General features: G+C 39.4%; 1 protein-coding gene across 8 annotated transcripts in view; it reads left to right on the top strand.

The window, feature by feature from the left end:
• The window catches only part of DCLK2 (doublecortin like kinase 2), a 133037-nt gene that overhangs the window by 67082 nt on the left and 45323 nt on the right, over positions 1-20632 (top strand). For 4 of the 8 annotated variants that reach the window (XR_002136642.2, XM_019722939.2, XM_074338451.1 and 1 more), the window contains 3 exons: positions 14744-14846; positions 17900-17998; positions 18896-18946. Coding sequence is in view for 6 of the 8 variants with exons in the window: in XM_019722939.2 (XP_019578498.2) it covers positions 14744-14846; positions 17900-17998; positions 18896-18946 (253 nt within the window). In the remaining 2 variants the exon portion in view is untranslated. The remainder of the gene's footprint in view (positions 1-14743; positions 14847-17899; positions 17999-18895; positions 18947-20632) is intronic. The other 4 variants (XR_012498191.1, XM_074338453.1, XM_019722954.2 and 1 more) reach the window with 1 other exon arrangement.

Raw genomic sequence — 20632 nt, 5'->3', positions numbered from 1 at the left:
TAGTCAATAATACTGTGAAAGCTTTATATGGTGACAGGTGGTTGCTGGACTTACCATGGCGATCACTTCTTTAGGTATTTAAATGTTGAATAACTATGGTGCTACTCCTGAAACTAATATAATATTGTGTGTTGGCTATATTTTAATAACAATCACTTTATTTTTAAAAGGAATCTTTTTGGTGTTTGATGCCCTATCTTCAGTTCCTCTTTCATTGTGGTCCAGTTTGGTCTCTCAATGTCTGTGAAGCATAATAACATAAAAAGCAAAAAGACAGGCTCTTCCAAAGAGTCGCCAATGATGGAACAAAGGTTCCTCAGGCTGGATGTGAGGAAACCAGGGCAGCTCCCCTGCTGAGGGAGGGAAGGGTGCCCTCTTCACCTCTTTTTAAGTGCTGGAGCCTCCCCACAAGGATTTTTTTTTTCTTTCTAGTAGGAAAAGCCTACACTTTTGGCAGCAGAACTGAAATAGAAAAATTGAGCTTGACCTATTTCCTTAGCAGTGCTAGCCTTGCATTGTCCTCTCGGGTAGTATGAAATTTCTTGAACTGAGAAACTGACAGCTGCAATCAGACACTTGCATTGAGGCAAACGTCATGAATTTTAATAGGAGCACTGCTCCTGGATGAGTCTGTGAGAGGAAAGAAAGCGGAGCCAATTCAAACAAAAGTGGGGGGATGGGGAGACGACACATGTACAGCTCATGGCAGTAATGAGAGTAATATTCAAATTATGTTCCCCACAATGATGATGGATTAAGAGGGAAGGATTGCTGAACTCTTGTGAGGTGGAAAGGGTTATGCATCTTCCATGATTATCAATCCCACTCTACTGAAGGCAAGTATAACAAAGCATGACTTGGTAGCAGTAAGTCCTCAAACACCGCGCTTCAGCCGTACCCAGGAAATGAACCCTGGGACTCACTGTCACCACTGCCCAGATAGAAGTGCTGCCAGCACCGACACACCACAGGCAGGCACAGACACACGCCGCCCACGGATGGAGCCAAACGGGATCAGTGAGTCTACCCGGCAGCCCTCTTTGTTGTGCACAGCACTTCCCGCTCTGAGTAGCTGCCAGCATCCTGTTTGTCCTGGGGCGGAAGTGCTGCAGGGCGGGAATCTCTGCCCAGTGTCAGCCCCCTTCACCAAGCCGCCACTTCCTGGCGTTAATATGCCCCAGGTAGTTTCCTAAGTAGTGAAGAATGGAGGCAATGCTGCTCTTTTTAGAACATGATCCTGTCCCCTTCTTTAAAACTGCGCCTGCTGGTCACACAGACCAGCCATGTTTATCGTTGGGAGCTGGCATTACCTTTGGAAGTTAATGTAGCCATGAGCCGCTTTTTAAAAAATTTATTTTTAAATTATGGTTGACGTACAATATTATATTAGTTTCAGGAGTACAGCATACTGGCTAGACGTTTGTATAATTTAAGAAGTGATCCCCCTGACTAGTCTAGTACCCACCTGGCACTACACCTAGTTAATAGCGTATCATTGACTTCCCTACGTTGTACGTCACCTCTCCTTGAATGTTTTTATAACTGACAGTTTGTACTTCTTAATCCCCTTCACCTTTTCCACCCTACTACTTTGTTCTTATTTGTCTATATGGTCATCCTTCATTTTAGAAGGGGTACTTGAATCTTTAAAACAGGGGCATAATCATTTCAGAACCCTATTTTTCTGAAGAAATCATGAAATAATGTTTGTTTTAGATTTTTATTGAAAAATATAGCTAACATACAACATTATATCAGTTTCAGGTGTACTCCGTAGTTCATCATTTAACATACCTAAAGAACTGATCACCAGGGTAAGCCCAGCAACCATCTGACACGATACCACACTATCACAGTATAATTGACTATATTCCCTATGCTGTGCATTACATCCCCATGACTTGTTTCATACCTCGAAATTTTATACCTGGAAACCACTTATTTCCCTTCACCTTTCCCCCCTTTTTAAATTTTTCAATTACAGTTGATATTCAGTATTATTTGATATTTCAGGTGTGTAGCATAGTGGTCAGACATTTACATAATTTAAAAAGTAATGCCCCTGACTAGTCTAGTACCCACCTGGAACTATACATAGTTATTGCCATATTGTTGCCTATATTCTCTATGCTTTACTTTCCATCCCCATGACTATTTTGTAATCACCAATTTGTACTTCTTAATCCCGTTGCCTTTTTCACCCTGCCCCAACCCCCCACCCACCTGTCACCCAACAAATCTAGTACCCGTCTGACACCATACATAGGTATTACAATGTTTTGTTTTTAAAAGTGAAGATGGCTCTTAAAGTCCACTACAAACTTTGTTACCAAGTTCCTATGTTAAGATTACTCAGTCCACGAAGATTTCAGCCAAAGACAGCTACCTGACTTGACGTTCTGAAAACCATTCAGGAAGTACTGAAGAAACCGCCATATACTGAATAGAGGCAGTGACACTCATCTCAAGATCGGATATTAAAGGTGGAACTAATTTCTTCATCTATGAGCTAGTCCTTCCTCTGTAGCTGGAGAGGAAGGATACGAGTATTTCTATTGTGGGGAATTGGGACTCAAGCCAAACTAAGAGAACGTGTGAGAAATGAAGATGAGGAACAGGGCTGGCCTTTCCCAGACTGAAGAAGGAATTGTCCTTGGTCCCTCGTCAGGGCTGAGGGCTGGTCACCAGCCAGTGGAGGTGGCGGCAGGACTTTGTGGACCATTTGGCCCAAACTTCCCACTTGTGAAGGTTTCATATGCAGTCTTTAAAAATGATCACCTAATGAATTTACGTAGTTGTAATTTATGTGTTGAAATGATGTGTTGACCTACGCTTAGAGTACATCACAATTACCGTAGCCCTGTTTGGCATCTCTTGCATTTTAGTGAGGTGTAAGTGGTCCCACCTCTCAGCATCAGAGAAGCTCCTCTTCTCCTCAGCGCCTCCCTGTTCCCTGAGCACATCCTGCCTGTGCTCAGTGCTCCTGACACTGAGGTAGACACGTGGTCCATTTCTCTTGGCCCTTCCTGTAAGCTGGGAGTATTCCCTTCGAGGTGTTTAAGTCGCTCGAGACAAACCAGCTATGGTAGTAGAGGACACATGGGTGGAGTTTATTGTGGTAATAACATTTACTTACATTTGGGATCCGGCTAGTGTTTACATTTTCAGCACTGTGCAGTCAGGCCTTCCTCTTGCCTCCTCCTCACAGCTGTTTTCTGCCTGAGCCCTCTGGTTTTCCGTAGCCATCTCCAAGCATCTGCTGGTAGTAAAAGCTGCCCCCCACCTATGAGTCTAATACTAGGAGCCACTGAATCTGGAGTCCCTTGCCTCTGTGCTACTCATCCACTCACTCATTCAATAAATAGTCCCTGCAGGTCCACACTGGGGCGTGGTGCTGGGTCTGGGTACAATAGGGAGACAGAGACACAGTCTCCAGGTGCTGGACGTTTTCCCCACCTTCCTCGGCTGGTACAAGCTGATGCTGACCTGCCTCAGCCCCTATCTTGATATTCCATCTGGCCGTATCCACCTGCTTAGGTTCCCAAGGTACCTCACCACACCACAAGAATCCAGGGATAACTTCTGTTTATATTGATGGAGAATAATGCACCAAAACATCTTCCTGGAGAGGCTCAGAGGCCTTGAAGCCATGGTGAGGCAGTGTTCGCTAGGTCATTCAGGTGCCATGATGGACTGGCAAATAGCCAACAAGGAAAGAGGCTCTTCTTTTCAGGCTAAATAACAGCCTCCTTGTTGGGAACAGAATAATCAATCCCAGCTGGAGAAAAGAGACCACGTTCCCTTTGCTTTTCCATTCAAATCTTATCTCATGACATGAGTTTCTGACATGAGTAGCATTCTTGCCCAGACTTGTGGCCCCAGGGAGGGGATGGTTATTTAAGACAGCTGGCTCCCCAAGCAAGGCATATAACTTGATGATAAATGCTTACAGACAACTTCCCTTATTCACTGGTCCAAGTCCCTGTTTAATTGACACCCCTGGAGAGTTGCAAAAAATAAGTAGATGTTTCTTTGGAAGAATATCATGTCTCTGGATGCAAGAAAAAGATAAGAAATGCTGCATGCGTACAGTTCATCGGTATTTCCCAGCTTTGGGAATTCTTCAGGGAGGGATTCCTTTTATGCATACCCTGTGAAACAGAAGTTTCCCGGGCCTTTAAAACTTGTGTTGTAGGATAGAATAAATCTGACATGGGATTTTGTGTTTTCTTCCTTTGCTTTGTCTTTAAAGAGGAACTATTTCTATGAATTTGTGATTTTAAGTCATCTTGCAGATTTTTTTCCTGAAAGCTTAGCTATAGCTCCATCATGAATAATTTTAAGTTTTGGTAATTTAAAAATTGTCTTTTCCAGAGTTTATACTCCTTTTGGTCAAGAAATCCTATTGTTTGGAATAAAAGTTATGCCTAAATCTCTAGACTTAGATGTCAAGCATTTACTGCATATTCCCTTCTCATAATTGGAGTTAAAGTCTGTGGGCAAGGAATGAATTGGTTCACACATTGTTCTTCTACCTGAGAACTTTTCAGTCACTCTAATTATTATAAGATAGAAACTAAAGCGAGCATCCTGAGGAAATAGCATTTATTTGAGAGAATTTGGAAGTACTGAGGGTATGTAGAATTTATCTTTGCAATTTAGCAAAAGGAATAATATTAAATAGTAAAATGATAATCTTTTAAAAACAAAAACTTTAGGAATGGATCAGTGAACTAAAAAGGGGGAATTAATAAGAAAAATTAACAGTGGCTAGGTTTCAATATCAGTACTGAGTGAATAAAGCAAATTGCAGGATGATATATTTAGTATGATATAACTTATATAACATTTTCACAAACTACTAAACAATATTCCTGGTCGGCTATGGCTATATACATCTATAATACAAGGTCTAAAAATATGTCTTGGAAGTACCCAAGAAAATTCATGATAGTATTTTCCTGGGATGGTGGAGAAGGAAAGCATCCGAGCTGGGGACTAGGAACAAAAGAGATTTTTAACTTACAATGTTTTATTTCCATATATTAAAGGGATCTAAGGTAAATGTGACAAAATGATATTTGTTAATTCTGGGGACTGGGCATTATTTGCTGTACTCTTTTGTCCCAAATTACTTAAGTATACAAATTACCTTAAAATGAAACAGACATACAAAAAGATTTCTCTACCTTCATCCTAAAGTTCCACATAAATGTAAGTAGAGGTGTATGACTAATAGTCATGGCTCTTCTTTGGGTGTTTACATTTTTAAAGGGGGCCTTGATAAACCAGTGATTCTAACTGCTGAGCTATCTTGCTTTGAATTCTCCTAAACTAAGTACTTATTCTAACAACTGGCAAATCAGTTATGTGTATGTTAAGGTGACAAGTTTGGACTGTGTTTCAGGAACAGGTGCCTTTTCAACAGAAAAATCTAATTCTGGCATTTGCCTCCGCCAATATCAAATTCATTTTTTAAAATGTTGCCACAAATAATTCGAATGGATGGCATGCTTTCCGTTTCTGAATAGCCACAAGTATGTAACTTATTCAGAGGATTTCTTTGGTGGTAGAGGTGAGACCTTTGTCTGCAAAGGGAAAACATTCTCTCGTTGCTTTCTGTGTAGGATTTATGTTGGTTCGAAAATGAAAAATTTGATTTCTTGTCATGTGAAAACAGATGCAGCTGTAGAAACCAAAATTGTATGTTTTCTGCAGCACGAAACAGCCCGCATTTATTTTGGACTCAAATCTAGCTTCCTCTCCAGGCTGAACCACAGCTTTAACACTAGGAAATAAGCAGAGGAAACTTTGTCATTAGGCAGTGTGAAATTTTGGGCACTTAGAGTTTATTTTCTTCCCTTCCAATCAAAGCTCTACCCCTCACCCAGTTTACTCTTGTTTTACACTGAAGTATTTTTAAACTTGAAATAGCTCTCCCTAAGCCATCAAATGTTAAATGCAGAAAATTAGAAGTGGGTAGAGGGGCTGCTAAAAGGGTTGTAGGGGTGATCTTTTTGATATAAGAGGTGAAAGTTCAGAGCACGATGACAACAGAGGAGGAAAATAATTTTACTAAGATGAAAGAAACATAAAAAACAGGCAGGATTTTTTTTTTTATTTTTATTTTTTTAGAAATAGGGATGATTTTCCTATAAACCTAAAGAGCCCTATTGTATTACAGCATGATAACGGTGTTTGCACTGGTAGTGCTGAGTGGTTGGTGTTTTCCAGAACAAGTGTAGAATTAACTGCCCACCTTACCTAATGGTTCTCTTAGTCTCTAGTCCAAGGGTCTTAGCTACCTGGATGTGCTCGCCGTATGCTACACTGATTTCAAAAAGGTACACTAATCTGATGATGTGTTTTTGTATGCAGAGAATATATTTTTGGAAATTGTAGGTTTTGCCGTTATGTTAAAAATTTAAAGGTCATAATATTTATTAATACATATTTATATACTCTTAAAATTTCCAGTTTGGCAGCAAATGGAGTCCTAGTCTAAAACCATATGATTCTAACTTGTGCTTTTAATTTGTTTTTAGAAAGAGTTAGCCAATTTGTTTGAAGATATCAATTTCAGAACATATTCAGTATTCCCTAAAGTATAGGAGGTTGGCCCAAACTTGTACTGACCTTATGACATTACTTAGAAGTCGATCCTTAAAAAGAAAAGAGAGAAAAATCTAGATAGAAGCTTACATACTTGCCGTTCATTTACTTCATACAAGTAAGACACAGAAAAATGGTTGGGTTATTTGGGTTTTAGACAAGTATAAAAACTTCTCTGACTTATCTCAATAGGCTGTCTTATGTTGTTTTTCATAGATTGTAAATCACAGTTTTCTGCTTTAGGGAGACACTGTGTGGTCAAGTACAAAGAGAATGTTCCAAGTCAGACAGGCAGAGCTCAAAATCTCAGCTCCTCCTTCGCCAGCTGTGTGACCTTCAGCAAGTTACTTAACCTCTTTGAGCCTTTGTTTCTTTTTGTGTAAAGTGGGAATCATAATGTCAACCTCACATGGTTGTTTGGAGGGCTCAATGAAAGTTATGCGTAAATGAGACTCACTACATACCGTGTATGTTAGGTATCCCACACTGGTTCCCTTTCCCTGTCCTTTCCATTGGAAACAGAAAAAATTGGATTACCCTTTTACTTTAGTTCTCAGTTGCCTCTTTGGTTACACTTATGATTTCCTTTTCGGTTTATTATTTGAAGATGACTAAGTCCTAAAGAGCATTGACTCAAGTTGTAATCACATCTGTTTGAAAACATTCAGCTCCAGCTTCTTTAAAATCAGAGGAAAACTCACGATGGTTGGCTTAATAGGTTTCCTCTGACTTCCTCTGACTCGAATTCTTCTAAAATTTTGCTCCGGCCTCCCTCCCTTAGTAGTAAGCTCTAGAGTAAATTTGTAACTTTTTCCTCTAGTAATTAAAGAAGGGGGCTCAATAGAAGCAGTCAGAAGGTCGGTTTAGAAATTACTTCCTTTGTAGGAAGAGGGGTCATTGTCTCTTCTCCCAAAATACATTTGGTAGCTGAATATCTATGTATTTTTCAAGTCCTCTTTCCATCCTATTGAAACCAGGTATTTGGTCTCAAGATGCCATGATCAGTCTTAATTGGTGAATAGTCATTACGAGGAGGCTACAGTGGGAGAAGGAAGGTTAGATCTAGTATTTTTTCGTGGAAGCAAACAAAATTTGGCGACGGAGTTGTCTGTAGATGAAATTAAGAAGCACTTTACTGTAAGTACCGCCATCCTTTAGCTTCAGTTCTGTTTCCATGGCAACCACATGGTGCCTGGCTGAATGGTTTTACAGGAAGCTGAAAAACATTGCTATTCTAAGTAGCTTGTTTTTTTTTTTTCAGTGAAAAGGGATCCTTCTCTTACTGTAGGCCAGCCAACATTTACTGGGAACAAAGCAAACTATTTATGCTAATTGTGTTCTCTGTAGAGGGTAAAGAAATGGGGAGAGAATCTCAGCCCCTTATTACTAGTCTCTGAATTTGTTTTCCTGGTTGTTCCTAGCAGTTTGGAAGAACCAAATGACTTACCTTTTCTTTATTTCAGATATGGTTTCCCTGATTGTTTTAAGGAGAACTTATATTCTAGATATAGAACTGATTAAAACAACAAGGGTGGGGTGGGGAGTGGTGATGGTCGTGGTTTGTGTCTGTGATAAGGTCAGTTATGAGGTCAGTCTTCTGAATGTATTGCTTTCATGTATGTATAAGGTCAGTCTTTTAAAAACAAAAAAAGTGTCCCCTGCTTAGCAAGAGAGAGATAATGGTTTAGCAGCTATTAGGTTTATCCTTTACTGTATGTTAAAATTGTCATTTGGATTTTCTTTACATCTTAAAAAACTGGTGTTTCTATTTGCTTACATGACAGAAAAATTATATATGGTAGAAAAGTCTTTGGGAGGGGGTTTCCAAATTAAATGCAGTTCCATGTTGACAATTTATGACTTGTCATGTGATAATTTCTTAGGAAAAAATAAGGGTATCACTGCAGCTCCATTAAAAGTCTATATAATGATTTTAGTTTCAAACAAGCCACTCAGAGCTCCTTCAAGTCCTCTTTAGAACTGAGCTAGAATTTTTTTTTTTTTTTGAGTCTTCAGTCGAGACAGCCTGTTAAAGCTGGGTAATGAAAGCATTTAATTTCAGCAGGATGTGTGGACTTTGGTCTCAATCTCCCTCCCACCTTCCCTCTTTCTTTCATATACACAAACAGTTAAAATTAAGGAAAATCCATAAAAAAGAATTTCAAGGTGTATTTTATATTCCTGATATCCATCATAACATATTTACAAAATGTGGTCATTGTTCTGTGAGATAGACACTTCAAAGGTGGTAAGATTTTTGATGCTTTATTTAGATATATTTAGATAAGTTGATGGCAGTTTAAATTAGTTTCTCATTGAAATCCGGTGATGTTTCTTTTGCATGTTTATTAGGTCTTGGAAATTTTCAACAAAGTAGGTTTGAAAAGTATCTCAGGAGCCTGTTGTTCAGTACGACCATAAGTCTCTGAATAGCACTAACTGGCAGATTGAACAGCAAATTGCTTTGCTTTGAATCACCTCTATTAAATGATTGTAGTAGTAGATTTCACAAGTGATATTTTTCAAATCACCCTGAAATAATGATGAAAAGAAGTTTAATTCTGTAAAGAACTTATATGATTGAAGATGAGTTTTTAGACAGTTATTTTAAGGTACCTAGAGCCAAAATTTGATCAGTGGAGTATTTGCTAAATACCTTCTTTAAGGGGCTATAGGAGTTAACTGGTGTGGGCAAGGAGTTTATAGGTTATCTTGGCACAGAAAACCAACATCGTAAATCTGAGAACAAGGATTATCGTGCCTGATACTGGGTTGAAAGGAATTCATAGAAAGAGTGTGAGACGGAGCCTCGAGAGAAGGTTGTCTGGAGGAAGTGAGACTCGTGACATTTTCTTAATTCAACAGAAATTTATTGAACAAATCCTATATGCTACGGTACGTACTGTGCTGGAATTGTAACGATGAGCTAGACCATGAGCTTGTGTGTTTGCAGTCTGGTGAGAGGTCCAGACACAAAACCAGGCAGTCGCCTCAATGGTGATGTCTCTTTTGGGCCAATTTCAGAGTATTAAGGGAACACCTGGATTGGAAGGGCATGACGATTTCGTTGAGGCTATATGAGGCTGAAACTTGAACTGAAAGAAATCCCAAAGGGACGTTACTATTTACCCACTTAAAATGGTGGTGTGCCTTTTTTTTTTTCTCTCAGAAAAATGCATGCCCTCTACTTTTCTGAAAGTAATGTCCTAAAATATGTAAGCTTTTCTTAGAAACTAAAATATTTAGACTTTAGAATTTTATAAGAAGAAATCTTAGAGAAATCTGACCTGCTTTACTACCAACTCTTTTGTAACTCTGGAAGGGGAAAGAGATACAAGATGTGCAAAAAATGCCAGTGGGTTGGGAAATGGAAACCTGATCTGGTTCAGTATGTGTGTCCAGGGAAGATGACACCTGTGTGTCCTCTACCTTTTCTCTTTTGAGGAAAGGGTTTGTTATGCTCCTAGTATGTGCATAGTATTTATATCAGATCTCAAACCTTTGTATTTCTGTATCCTTTCGCAGAGACCAAATGGGGAAAGAAAAAGAAAAGTAGTCGTGGCCGTCTGTGAAGAACTAGCACTGAAATTATGGCTGCCACCTATTCACCCTGACTTAATTAATCTGTCTACTGAAGGACAGAAAAATTACTGTTTTTAAATGGCCCACATTCATTTGGAAAGCTTAGATAGATATGCGCCCATAGATATATTACTTCTCAGTTGGATGTTTTCCCATTAGATCCTGCTGATTGCTTTAATTTGATACCTTAGCAGAAATATTACTTTCCTCTCATTTGTGTAGCTTTCTTTGATAAGCCACATCACATCCATTATTCCTGAAGAGCTTCTTGCATTGAAGAAAGAATTAGAAGCAAACAGTAAGAGGTCTTCTAAACTGATACAGTTTTCCTCACCCTCGTTAAGAATGACAGAGATATTATTTCTGGTATTGGTACATTTATTTTTTTTCTGAATCAGATGTAGTAACATGGCCCATAACTCTATGTTAAATCCCAGTTTTAACAACATGATAAAAGGAACAAATAGACCATCAGAGTTTTAAAACAAGAAGTATGCTTTTTTTTGAAGAAGAAGAAAAAAAGGTAGAATTATCATGGTGTCCAAACATAACAAAATATTCTAAAGGTTTTGAATATTTTGTGGGATGCTATTTTTCATTAAGCTAGTTCTTTGTACTTCTTTATTCCCACAACAGGTGTAATTTTGAACTGTAACTATTACTTTTCCTGTCCATCCTCCATCACTAGATTGCATGCTTCTTGCTTTTGGTTTATGCCTGGCATATAGTTGGTACTTGATTTAAGTTAGAGTGAAAGTGCAGTAGTAAATTAATGTGGCTTCCATTGGGGAGAGAGATTTATCTTAGCTTACATTTGACCCTGGGCATTGTATCAGCTGTTTCAGTTTAAAAAATATCAACTGAGTTTGGGGCACTGCTAGAAACAATGAAATATGTAGTCCCGTATAGTCATGAAATTTATGCACAAATAATGACTGTATTACATAGAGGCCTAATATTACACAAATGTAATTTTAGCATAAAGTTAGGTTGATATGCTTACAGTTCTGTTTACCTACATTATCTAAAAATGTTGATGTTTGTGTGCACAGTTTACATATAAATAAAACCAATGTTTTGCTTTGGTACGTTGTCACATTTAAGTCCAGTCTTTTTTATAATTATTCAGATTTGTACGTGTCCAACTTGCCACCCAGTACCGCCACCTGGATGTGTAACCGGCATTTCACCATCAGTGTTCCAAATCTGAACTCATGCTCATCCGCGCCACGGCTAAGCCTGTCCATTGCCTTGGAGTCTTCCCTGTTAGGTTGATGGCAACTCCATCCTCTTCGTGGCTCAAGCCAAAACCCCTGAGCCATCACATTCTTCTCTCCTCTCTCATATCTCCACTCCAAGTAGTGTGACCCCTTCTCACTATCTCCACTCCTCACGTCTTGGCACAAGCCTCTTGCCTGAAGTAGCAGCCGCCTCCAGCTACCCTGCTGTCTCATCTTGCCCTTTTGCATGAACACAGCGTGATCCTGTTAAAACTAAGTCGTCTGTGGCTGTCTTCTGCTCAGGAGCCTCTAGAGGCTTCCCATCTCACTCATAATGAAGCTGAAGCCCTTCCTTCCCAATGGCTGACAAGCCTGTACCCCTGCTCCACCTGCCCCACCTTTCTGGTCTCCTCTCCCACAGTGACTCTTCTGCTCTCTTGCTCTGTTGCAGGACTATTTCTTGTGAGCATGCCAAGCCTGATCTCTGCACACCAATTTGTATATTCTTTTCTTTCTGCCTGAAACGCTTTCCCCCAGATCGCTAGGGGGCTTCCTCCCGAGCCTCTTTTAATACTCTGTTCAGCTGTCACCTTTGCAGTGAGGCCTTGTGTGACCACTCTGGTTAGTGCTGTAGCACCCATCCCCCTTCCATACTTTGGCTTTCTTCATAGCACTAACCACCTTTTCACAATGTGTGAGTGTACTTACACACATCTTATTGTCATCTCCTTACCGTGCTTGCTCCATGAGGGCAAGGGTTTTTTTCTTTTTCTTTACTGATGTTTCTGTAGCAGCTAGAATAGTGCCGAGCACATACTAAGCACTTAATACAAATTTGTTGAAAGAATGGAGATGAAAGTTGTTTATCAGATGTGTCAGTGTCCTGCATACAGCTTAATAACATTAGTCAGAATACATGTTTGTTGATCTCAGTTGTATTATCTGTTTATTTGATACCTATCATTTCTTGAGAGTAGTGATGACTTATTGGAGGCAAATCTGAACCTAGTTGATAACTATTTAACCAAATATGCATTCAGTGGCTAGCACCTGAATCAAAGGGAAGCAAACATCTTAGGCAAACCATGTTTGGAGAGACAAAGTTGTATGCCCTGGGAAGGAGCAGTATCTTATCAAGAAGGAAGCCACTGAGCCTTGTGAGCGGTGTGTGGTCACCACCCTGGTGCTGCAAGAGACTGGATATCCCAGTGCGATCTTCATTTATGTCCACACCTGTGAGAACAGTGAAGCCTGCGACTGGGGGAGCAGTGAAGCCTGGAAGTTACTGGACAATGGCAGGAGTCTGGGCAAGAGAAAGTGAGAGGTGAATCGAAGAGTAGGTATAGAAATGCTGGAGAGCCATGTAAGAAGTGAAAATGATGTGAGAGGTTGAGAAAGACAGGAGAAAAGGGTGACTTCCCCGGATCCTTGAATGGATGAAGGGGTACACGCGGTCACCACCTCGGAGGAAGAGGAACAGCTTGAACAGAAAAGGTGAAAACTGGGATTCTTCTGTGGTCGACTGCATGTGTGTGTCCCCCTAAAATGCCTGTTAAATCCGACCGTGCTGCCAGGCTGGTCTTGGGTTTCCAGCATCCAGAGCTGTGAGAAATACATTTCTGTTGTTGAAGCCACCCAGCCTATGGTAGTGTGTTATAGCATCTCAGACTGACTGAAACACTCTGGAAAGCGTCAGACACTGCGGCCTGAGCCAAGTTTCAGTGGCGTTAACAGAAGCTGCGTCTAGCTTGATGAGAACTGGAATGAACGAGCAGAATCCACACCCGCTCCACTTAGTGCATGCAGTTCACTGTCGTTTCTCTAGAGCATTGTTTTCAAACTCTATGGTGAGATTCTTTTCCCCCAATAAAAAGCTAAAAGTGTCAGGAAGACTTAAGGAATTATTGTCCTTGCCCAGTCCTCCAAGTACTAGAGCACTGGTTGTTTAAAAACTGTATTATTATTATTATTATTATTATTTTTTATTGGAAAAGGAGTGCTTTTGAAAAAAGAAATCAGATAGCCCATTGACAGACAGGCAAAAAGCGGAGCCTCTCTACCTCCAAAGTCCTGGAAGATGGTTCTTCTGTCACCACTGGGATGAACGGGTGAATGCTCCCTGGGTTGGACCTGGGTTCTGTGGGATCTGAAGCTGATACAGTATGGTGGCGGGTGGGGGGGAAGCTTTATGAGAAAAGAACATGAAATTAAGAGTGCACTTTCAGGTACAAGGCCTTGGAAGGACCCTGATGCTTACGCCTGTCACCTTTGTGGCTAATCTTCCTCTGGTTTTAGTGATGGTGGTGGTGATGGAGATAAGCGCTAACTAACACACTGGGTTCAGTAGTCGCCCCTTATCCAAGGTTTCCCTTTTTTGCAATTTCTGTTATGTGTGGTCAACTGCAGTCCAAAAATATGAAATGGAAAATTCCAGAAACAATTCATAAATTTTGAATTGCGTTACCTTCTGAGTAGCGTGATGAAATCCTGCACTGCCCTGCTTCATCCCTCACCTCCGAGCTGCATACGCTCCAGCCCATTAGTCACTTAGTGGCATCTCGGTTATCAGGTGACTGTCCTGGCATTGCACTACTTGTGCTCAAGTAACCCCTACTTTACTTCATGATGGCTCCAAAGCACAAGAGTAGAGATGCTGGCAATTTGGATGTGCCAAAGAGAAGCTGTAAAGTGCTTCCTTTAAGTGAAAAGGTATGTAGGTATAGGAAATAACATGGTATACATTGGGTTGGGTATTATTCATGGTTTCAGGTATCTCCTGGTGGTCTTGGAATGTATCCCCAAGGGTGAGGAGGGACGACTGTATTTACATGCCTGCCACCCATTGGAAGCAGTTTTCATACATGAATCCTGAAAACAACCAAAGGTGAACTGTACCAGAGGTACGGAGAAGTCATGCCCAAAGTGCCATGGCTGGGAAGTGGAGTTGCTAGGAGGATAAGGAAGGGCAGAGTAGTGAAGAACACTAAAACTGAGAGCAGAGACCCAGCAACTCCAGCTTTGCCGCCCATGAATCCGAAACCTGGAAAACATCGCTTTACCTTTTGTGCACTCGTTGACTGCACCTGCAAGACAGGAATGTTGATACCAGCTACGAGCGGCTCATTCTGTTGTTCTGAGGTCAGGAGACACTGTGTGCAAGGGCTTTGTGAAGAGTAAAACGCTTGGAAATGTGATGTTAAACAGCCTTACGTTCCAACTTAATGTTATAGGAGAGGCTTGAAAATATATTTGGTTTTGCTGACTTTTTATTTCACTTCTAATGTTTCTAATTTATTTCTTGGATATGATTTTTTTTTTTTTTTTTTTAGGTTACTTGTCTGCAAGACTTTTTCGGTGATGACGATGTTTTTATTGCATGTGGACCTGAGAAATTCCGTTACGCCCAAGATGACTTTGTCCTGGATCACAGTGGTAAGGCAGTTCGTGGACCATCCTTGTGACTCGATAACGGAGGCTGGGATTTTGTCACTGGGTGTATGTAAGGGGTCTGGCGTGTTGAGGGAAGATGGCACCGACAGTACTCCTTTTTAATGGATGAAAGTATTTAGTCATAACAAGGAATGAATTCAGCAGTTCAGTAGTTTTCATTTTTTAGCCATTTGGTTGCCTCTCTTTTTACTGCATTGTTTTGCTTCTGAAATGAATTCCCTGCCATCTTTCAGAATGGAGGCTGGCTGTACCACCTTCATTATATGGCCAGTGTTGAACCTGAAGCAGTTAGTTGTACATTTTCCATGTCAATAAAGAGATACACAAGAGGATAATAACTAAATTGCTAATAGTGATTGCCTCAGGTCTCTTTTTACCTCGTTGTTCTGTTTGCAATTTAAAAAAAATAACATGCATTGTTTATATAGCCAGGAAAAAAAGCTATTTTCATGGATGGGATAAGACAATCCCTTTTATTGATTTTAGCCAATGTATGGAATTTTTAACTACTTAGCAATAACCTCAGTGATTTCAAATGTGTTTGATTCTGGGAATATTGCTTTACTCTGCTGTCTTGAATTAATTTAAACCTCTCATAGTAACAGTGATCATTGTAGCTGATAAAGTCAATTGCATCTTTAAATAAGGTAAAATCATACCGATACAACATTTCACAGAAAAGAGGGATGTTTGAAATACAATCTCACTCTTTAATTTCATGAATAAGGATAGTTGGTTTTTCAAAAATCTAGCCTGATGGTAGAACCCTTCCAGTTGTGGTGATTCTAACAGCCCAGAATTAGAGAAATATGTGACCAAATAAACATGATCCATCTAGACTTTTAAAAAAATTGAAGATGATACATTCTACTGTACCAAACTCCCTTGTGTACTTCTTTCCTGTTACACTAAGTCAGTTCCCTTGGCGTAATTGATCTACTTTGTGCTTGGGGTTCATTTATCTACTTTTTTTGTTTTTCGTTTTCACTGTTGCCAGATTTCTTTGAGTGTTTCTGTACTGTCTTCTAGTCTATTGGACTGGTCCTGCTTTAAACTGGTAATGTCTCTGGAAAGTCCCTAAAGAATTGCAGGTGATGTCCTTTTGTATTCTCCGTGTAATGTTCTCCCCTGTTCTCATGGATGGTTAAGGTTGACTGAAACATGTGTTTACGTCTTTCTGTATTTTACATCTTTCTTGATGTTAGCATAATTTCATTTCATAGTATTTCTTTGATGTCGACCTTGGTCATTTTGAGTGTTGAGACACTGAAACTTTCAACAATGAAATGTTCTAGGTTGTAAAGTTCGTTTGGATAACAACAACAGCAATAATGAAACATTTATTGAGCACTTACTATGTGTGTACCAGGCATTGTACTCAGTTCACATTGTGTGTTGTAAATTGACCTCGGCTTGTTGGATCATTCATAGTTTTTGTTGTTGTTGGCTATCAATAGACTCCAGTAGAGACAGGTGAAAGCTACTGATTTCTTCTCTCTCAGTTGCTTGTTACTTAACCTCTTGCAAGCTGGGGATAATAATTATGACTGTTTCATAACATTTTGTGAGGATTAAATGAGTTAGTATATGTAAAGCAGTTAGAAGGGTACCTGTTACATGGTATATGCTATTGCTATTGTTAATGTTATCATACCACCACCATCAGGTCATAAAATTTTCCAATGAAGTCAAGTCTCAGACTTAATTCTGCCATAGGTACATTTAGTAGGCAGAGCTTTTTAAAAAAAAAAAAAAAAAAAAAATCTGTTATTTAACTTGTTTTATACTCTTGATGAAATCCCACCTCTGTCCTTTTACGTTTCTGACATCTTGTATTAAAGATACATTGAAATCAGCGAATCTAGTCTTAAATCAAGTAACAAAATCCTCTTCTAAGAGCTGCAGGAAGGACTTGCACAGATTCCTCAACCTAGGATGTAACCATGACGTTCTCCTATTGGCTCTGTGGACTGACCCGTCCTGTTGGGAAGAGAGTGGCAGTGCCTTAAGGATGTTTCTACCAAATCCACAAACCACTCCTTTCAACAATGGAATACTTTGTAACATCCATAATGCTAATTAAAGAAACTGAAGTTGCTACAGCCCCCTCTGTGTAAGGTTTTGATTAGAGTCTTTCAAATACTAACTACCCTCCCGTGGTGTGTATTTTCCTGATTAGTGTACTTCATATGTTAATTTATTGCCCCAGAGGTATACATTGAAACCAATCCACATTTTAATCTTCCTGTGTAAATTGAAGTATTTTAAAGTAAGTTACAGATAGTATGTTATCTAATTTAATTCTTATAAGAAGCCAAGAAGTAGATTTTTTTCTTATCCCAGTTTCATAGAGGAAAGACTGAGTCTCAGGCCTAACCAACATCTCCCATTAGCAATGTCAAATCTGTGATTCAGCCAAAATCTGCATGATTTTTAAACCCATGTTCTTAATTATTCAAATTAGAAATGAATATTTTAGCTGCAATTAGCTCCGATACTCTAAACTCTATTTTATTTGATTTATAGGAAGACCTGAGTTATTATTTAAAACTAGTTTCCTTGTTTTTGATGCTCCACACTTTGGAAAAATGGAAATAAAACAGTAAGGAGTTTATAAATTACAATTTATAAATTATAAATAAAAAGGTCCTACCTACCTTTTCAACACTTGATAAAGACTAGAGCATAATAAAAGTGAGGCCTTTGCCTATGAAAGCTACTGACTAAAAAAAGTTGCACATGTTTAGATTCAGGTGTGTGTGTGTGTGTGTGTGTGTGTGTGTGTGAATCAATTTAGAACATTGGGATTCCTCTATCCATGTGGAACAATGAGGTAATGTCGCAAGATGTGTAGGAAGCCTAATTGAAGATAACCTCAGGTGGACTTTGGGGTGGTGGTTTTGTATATTTAAACTGTTTCACAGCAGTAGAAATACAATCAGGTAATGGCTCTAGGTAGTAAGCTGCTCTCCCATGCAATCCTCCCTTGGTGAGTATTAAACCAGGTCCGCTAAACTCACTGTCTTCCTTTCTAGAATGCCGTGTCTTGAAGTCATCGTATTCTCGCTCCTCAGCTAAGTACTCGGGATCCAAAAGCCCTGGGCCCTCTCGACGCAGCAAATCACCAGCTTCAGGTAGGCAATGGAAACGGAATGGATGGTCACATAGCGTTCTCCTGCAATTTTCTTTAATTATTGTGAACTCGTGGTTTTCCCATGCTACTATGCAGCCAGGTTCTAGAACAACATATAGATGACATGATTTATTAAACCAGAAATTTAAGTCTGTTTCTCAAAGTTGTAATAAGTTGCCTAAGAAGCTCGTTTGTTTTGTTCTGACACATTTTCTCAAGAACAACCTTATTATCTAGATTCTTCTGATATTTACATGGAAGTATTTCACAATTCGACCACTGTGTACTGCATTTTAAATTTGGTGTTATATGGTTGTAGATATTTTCTTATGGTTTAAAACATCCACATCCACACCTAGTGCAATAATATATTTACTTGATAGGTTTCCACAGGCCTTTCCTTTATCAAACAATTGAATAGTAACAATGATTATTGTTGGAAAGAAGTACTTTACTTAAGAGTCATACTGACCTGTAATTAAATTTCTTTCAAGTCCAAGGTCTATAAATTTGTCATAATTTTGACTGTTTGGGCATTTAAAAAATTGAAAACATCCACAAATGTCTTGATATTATTGATTTTACAAGGTTCGTTTCTAGTATAGTTATAAATAATTTTGCTCATATCATTTCCCCTGAAGGAAAGGATTGTGAAAAACCATCATTTTACATGTGGGAAATCTAGGATATGTGATAGGAGAAAAGACTCTCAAGCATCAGACTGTGTAAAAAAGCCTTGTGTTTGGGGGTCCTTCTACTTTGCACAGCTTTCCCTTGCAGGACCTACCCTACCTTGTTTAGGTCGGGCTGTTGAGCTCTTCTTTCTGTAGACACGCTAGACCTGCTGAATAATCACTCTCCTTACTGTCTCCCCCTCCTCTGTATATACTGTGGACAGTAAAGAGGGCTGGTCCCTATTCCAGTGCCTACTCGACAGCCAAATCCCCAGGTGAGCCATGGTGATAATGGCTTTGTTGCTCTGCTGGGTTTTTGTTTTTGTGTTTTGCCACATTTCTGTTTCCTTTGCTCCATTTTCATGACTGTATCGGGCTGGTACCAGTGTACATCTGTGCAGTACGAAATGCTTCAGCCTCCCTATGTATTAGAGAACCAGGCATTGTCCGGCGATCGCACCCCTGTATGTCATCACACCCCTGAGGGATGGAGGAGGCACATTGCCTCAAGGGATTTGTTGTCTAGTGAATCTTGGAAAATGTTCTATTATTGCGAAAGGCTAACGTTGGTAGTATGAAAATGACCATAGAAGCCATGATACTCTTTTGTTCTCACCTTCCTCCCTATCCTGGGATGAATAGGCCCGATACTTTCTCTTTCTGAACATATTGCTGATATGAATATTTTTAACTGAAAGCATTTCTCTGCTGTTAAGCTTCTTTCAAATCATACTGTGCTTCCTGTAAAGATTCTCAAACACTGGAAAAGCTAATACAATACAAAATTTGCATAAACACACTGAACTGAGCTTACCATAGGGAAGTTGTAGATTTTTGTCAGATTCGTAGCTTTTGTTGTAGTGATAGGTTTACAGATACTTATTATGTAGTAAAATAACTAAATAAAAGTGGGGAGAGTGGTTCAAGAATCAGGTATTAAGATGATTCCAATTTTGTCTCCTGGAGTTCGTAAGACAGAAATGAACATACTGAACTCAAAACAGGTTTCATAGCCACATTTGTCTTACAGACCAACTGCTTCATAACACAGTCTAATAAGTGTACGAGTATACATGTTTTTAACTTGAATTTGGAACGCTTAGAAAATGATTCAAGAAAATCTTCCGGGCAGCCGGGTGGCTCTGTTGGTTAGAGTGCGAGCTCTGAACAACAGGTTTGCCGGTTTGATTCCCACATGGGCCAGTGAGCTACGCCCTCCACAACTAGATTGAAGGACAATGACTTGGAGCTGATTTTTCCCTGGAGAAACACACTGTTCCCAAGATTCCCCAATAAAAAATTTAAAAAAGAAAATCATCGTATTCCAGTACCCCACAATTTTTACTGAGACCATATTTGAATTAGAAAAATTGAAGTTTCATAATTTAAAAATAACTAGAAAACATTTTCATCTTTGCTGACTTTTTCAATGAGTGATACTATAAACAAACGTGATGTCATAGACCCAGATACCCCTCTTTGCAAATGACACATCTAATCACAAAATAGTTGACCCAGAACTTCTGCCTCCACGCAAAGAGTGGTGCTTACTTTTTTCAATCATCTATTTAGGACCTTATCTCTGTATTTTGCTTTTGATACTTATTAGCATCATTTAAAATAATAGTTGTCTGTTCTCTCATATTTAGAAAAAAAGGAAATGGACTTTGCTTTTCTTTCTATAGAGATGAATGGCAGTTTTCATCTACTTTGGGCAAAAGCATTGAGGATTCATGATGAAAGGGATTACTAATACTTCTTAGAAGAGAAAAAAAATCACACCAATACTAGATGTTAACTACCAGCTTTGTGAAATAAAGCAGAAGTGGATCCGGGTGATACAATTAGAAATAAGCAGGAGTCATACTGAAATATTTGAAGGGCATTCTGTAATATAGAGTGCAGATTACCTGTCCCCTCAAAATAGCAGTGGCCACACTCTTCTAGCATAGGCTCTAAAA

This window comes from Rhinolophus sinicus, linkage group LG07, assembly GCF_036562045.2.
Source record: "Rhinolophus sinicus isolate RSC01 linkage group LG07, ASM3656204v1, whole genome shotgun sequence".
Lineage (NCBI taxonomy): Eukaryota > Metazoa > Chordata > Mammalia > Chiroptera > Rhinolophidae > Rhinolophus > Rhinolophus sinicus.
The sequence above is the reverse complement of the archived record's forward strand: the minus strand, read 5'-3'. Positions and strand labels throughout refer to the sequence as shown.